Source organism: Ptychodera flava, chromosome 8 (assembly GCF_041260155.1).
Source record: "Ptychodera flava strain L36383 chromosome 8, AS_Pfla_20210202, whole genome shotgun sequence".
Lineage (NCBI taxonomy): Eukaryota > Metazoa > Hemichordata > Enteropneusta > Ptychoderidae > Ptychodera > Ptychodera flava.
The window spans coordinates 9805168-9809715 of NC_091935.1; the positions used below are offsets into that span (position 1 = coordinate 9805168).

Sequence of the window (4548 nt, forward strand, 5' to 3'; positions counted from 1 at the left end):
TACGCAATAATGGTTCGTATGTGCCCGTGAATATGAATAATATCGTAAACATCGTAACTTTTCAGCTAAAACGTAAATAATAAGTTTTACAAAGATCATAATCAATCACAAAATTAAAACGGAAAACTTGTGGGCCAAGTTGAGACACTTTTTTGAAAAAATCTCCGGATTTGCAAACTTTTACAGCGCGCGCACTACTCACTGACAAGTTCCGGGGCCCTGTAGTCGTTTGCGTGACAGATACCAAAAGTATATAAATTAAGACAACCGAGGAACACTTATCATTCCAATGTTCAATTCCACAGCGAGTTCAGAAAACTAAACAAGCAAGATGTCCGTGAGAACAATCTACGAGCAGGTATGTTTCTTCAATTTAGCATTTAGCGTTTAGCGTTTAGCATGCAGATTTCTGTAAGATTTTACAAAGTAAAATGACTATGGTTGCTTAAAAACGCGGAGAGGAAAGCTTTGTATCAATGACAAAATGTGAACTTCGCGAAAACTTAATTTTCGTGTTGCCCATAAAGATCGGTTCTGGTCACCGCGCGCGTCATTTCAATATCTGCGCGTCATGGCTTTTTCGCGGAGGGGGGGGGGGTTCATACTCATCAGTAGAGCTGTCCTTGATATCCCTGTTTGCATGTCCGAAATGCTAAAAGGAAAGTATTATGTAGCCAGTCAAAAAGACAACAACTGTTGCATCGATAGCGCCAAACCAGAGAAAAAATGAAATGAAAAAAAGAAAAAAGAAAAACAAGAAAAAAACCCCGCGTCGATGCACCACTTTTACTGAATGTCAAGGACCTGAAACATTTTCGGAGGCCATATATATTGTTATTTACTTTTAAAGGTGGAATAGCTTAGTATCACTTTCTCGCACACACGTCCTTTCACCGGCTTTCCTGGTCTGCTGCTTGTATTGACTCATTTCGCGTACTGTACAGCAAATGCAACTTTCACAAATCGTGTTTGTGTGAAATTTCAAAAATCCACTTCTCTGAATACAATTAACGAACGGTATAGCTGTCATTCGCATTTTAAAATATTTGTAAAGGAATACCAGATTGATCTAAAGTTTCATCGACGAAAGTGTGAACAGCAATCTAATACTTTCTGTTTCGCGTTGCTGAGTAATTTAAGCACTACTTGAACTTTTTTCGCCAAATATATCCAGGGCATGTACTGTGCGGAGATATTGTATTAAGTCCATGCTATCAGAGTTTAAACATAGGCACCATTTTCCCGTTTACTTCTCAATCAGTGCCTCATGTGAGAAATTCCTCGTACACACTTTAAACTCTTCCATGTCTCTCTCTTCTGCCAAAAGGCTGAGCTTAATGACATCAAGAACAACATCGGTGATCGAGTCTTGGTCCTGATGATTGCCGCATGGTGGCACGAACGCTCTGAGGATTTTATTCCAACTTATAAGGTAATATGGAGTGATCTGCTAATACAACAATCAAAGATCTCTAAATCGCAAAATGTCTTTTTAATCATGCCATACATCCCTAATCATTGTTCCGATATTGCATGTAAGGGTCTGCTTTTTGAAATTAAAATTTATTATTTGTGCCATTTTTGCAGCTTAGATGCTGTTCATTCCGTGACCACGTATGTTCCTGGCAACCGTAACCATATCGTTTGAACTTTGGTCAACTGTATTTTTTGACGCCGTTCATTGCTTCATGTGTGTTAGTTCTGTTCCTATTTAAATGATCAAGTTATAACATGAATTTTAACGCATGTTGGTTTCTTACTCCTATTTTCGCGCTTTTTTGTGTTTTATAGGCTTTTGCGCGCGAATTCCGTGCGCTGAATTTCATCAAGACGGACATTGCAGCAGCTCCGGTGAGTTTCTTTGCTTTCTACACAGTCCTTAGTGTGAAGGCATTGCAGTGCTACTTGTCTGTCAGATGCCGCCTTTTCGATCTCAATATCATTGTCAGTGTATTTTCAATGTCTTACCGTAATTTTTAGATTTTCACCATGCTTTTATTTTTTTAAATTTGCAGGGCATTGCCTCAAATTACGAAATAAATGAAATACCTTCCTTCCTGTTCTTCAGAAACGCAAATGAGGTAATATATGAAAAAAATTGATTTCGCAGAAAAGAATTACGTGATTCTTACAATGAAGTCTGTCTTTTCATATTATGCTTCATCGAAGATAACTTTAATAAAATCTAATTCGTCCAAAATATTACCTATTGTTCTTATAGCTCAGCATGTGTCGGTTTACTGCTTTTAGAAAAGAAAAATAAGTTGCAACAAAGAAGGGAAAAACCTACAAGAACACTTCCTTTTCCATTTTATCAGCCTTTCTTTAAGATAGAACGCGCCTTGGGGACAGATACTCAGACTCTCAAACTTTTACAATTCTTTTCTGATCTACCACTTGTAGGTATTCATTTTGAAGCTCTTGGTGAAAGAAAACTTTTCACCGGCTTAGTTTTTTGAAAATCGAAAATTTTATTTTTACTCCATAGATTGAACACAGGGATGGCGGCCATTCTGAATTTAAAATATCAGTAAATCTTTGGTATTTGTTTCTCTAGTACCAAAATTTGCCCGGTGACCCCCGATTTTTATTCTTGATTTAGTGAGACAATGGCTGAAAGTTTCATAGAGGAAAGTTTGAGAAAAAGTTTAAGTTTTTCTCTTTCGAGGCGCATACTACCTTAAGCCGAAATATCAAGAAAATTAATTGTGTTTAACCGTACCGGCTGAGAATACGTTGGAAAGTAGTTTTCGGGTTGGCGGGCGTTTCAGTTGGCGGCGGAAAGGGGAGAGGGAAATGGAACTTGATTGCTGTGTTTGTCGCTTTGGAAAACAATGTGGATGGGCTAGGACTTTGATTCTTGCGGAGGTTTGCCACTTTTGAAACGGAAGCCCATGTAGTTGTAAAAAAGCCAGCGGGAAACTTTTATGCATGTTGAGTGGAAAGAGGGAATGCAGTAGCGAGTATCTCCCGGTTTCCTTAAAAATTTTAATTTGTTCAACATACCTTACCTCTTATTATATTTAAATGTAAAACAAAGGTAATTAGAATTTTCTAGAAAGTGGGCAATTCTTTGGCGTTGATTAATACTCTCCTGTTGTTCTTTTATTTAGATGAAAGGAGAACGAATAGAGGGATTGGACGAAGCGGCCCTCAGAGCTACCCTGGAACGTTTGGACAAACTGTAAGCGGTGGATAGTCATGAGCGGTAACACCAAATGATGACATCGACCAATGGGATTACTCTTTAATACCGAAAACTTTAGCTTTATTCCTTTGCTAAGTGCATCTTTGTTGCATTCTTGTACATGACTCTTTCTTTCAAATTGAATTTATTTCCCCTTCTTCATAATAACAACTTTGATTGAGGATTACAAAAGCAAATCGCTAAACTTTTGTTTTTACTTTGAATGATCGAAAGCGTACTTTTTAATCTTGAATGACCACAACACTGGTCTCTGAAATAAAGTCGTTCTTAATATCTGGATATTTTGTCATTGGTAATTCATTTGTAGATTGTTAGCCACTCAACAACTTTTCTGTCTGCATCTCTATACTTCTCTGCCGACGGTTTTTTCTTTCGTGTTCGGAACTACAACTTAACCACGAGTTAAACTATTAAACCTTTGGAGCGGCGTAACTTTTCCCACCAAATTTACCAATTTTTGTGAATTTTTCTGTAATTGTTTTATAATTTTGGACCAAATGGACATTGCATTTCATTGGCTACACTTTTTTTCTCAAAATTTCGGCAAAAATCTGAGAAAAATTGACCGGGTTTATTTTATAAAGGTGACAAAAATAGACTTTGGCACTCAAAGCGTTAAGCTGAATTTAATGTAATCCGACAACAATAATAATCTACCATGTTGTCCAAAGAATTTGTCAGGCCACAGTATTGAATTTTGTAATCTGTGTTGAGGTACAATCGATGAACCTGGCATAAATAGTGGTTAACAAGTCACCAGGATGAATATTTACAATGTTCGTGTAAACCGAACTGAGTTTGAAATGTGTTTTTGTTGTTTATTTACTTCAGAATATTGTGTGTCCAAGCATTTCATTTTTTCTGACTGGTAAAAACTTTTGAGGATTCAACATTTATTTAAGTCACTCGTCGAAGAGTTATTGGCGATATGTTCGAATCCCGTGAAATCACACGGTATCGATGTAAAAGCATCTTGCGGGTCTTAGATTTGAGAATTTACGGAATAACAGGAATATGAAACCCCGAAAGTTATTTGAGTGTTGGAGATTAGGGAATGGAAAACATTTTGGTTCCTGCTTCACAAAGAATCAGCATATTTTCTGGTACACTGTTTGGATGATAATGTTAAAGGGGAAGTTACAGGACCGTGGGCGGACAATAAGGGGATTACTGATGGCGAAGGCATTTGCATACTCTGGACGGGAGTTTCTGAATTCTCATAACATGGCTTTGACCGCGTGATAAGTTTGAATAATCATGATGGGCACTTTCGTGACATATGAAAAGAGGGGTCAAATGGTCATACAGGGAAAACATTTTGAAACACATGCGTTCTCCGA

The 4548-nt window shown here is 37.4% G+C and overlaps 1 protein-coding gene across 1 annotated transcript; it reads left to right on the forward strand.

Annotated features, from left to right (window-relative positions):
• Positions 1-260: 260 nt before the first annotated feature.
• LOC139138426 (thioredoxin-1-like) lies at positions 261-3487 on the forward strand. Its single transcript, XM_070706808.1, has 5 exons — positions 261-358; positions 1328-1432; positions 1792-1851; positions 2016-2081; positions 3114-3487. Exons 1-5 carry the CDS (start codon positions 332-334, stop codon positions 3186-3188), a joined length of 333 nt encoding a protein of 110 aa, XP_070562909.1. The 5' UTR covers positions 261-331; the 3' UTR covers positions 3189-3487.
• The last annotated feature ends 1061 nt before the right edge of the window (positions 3488-4548 follow it).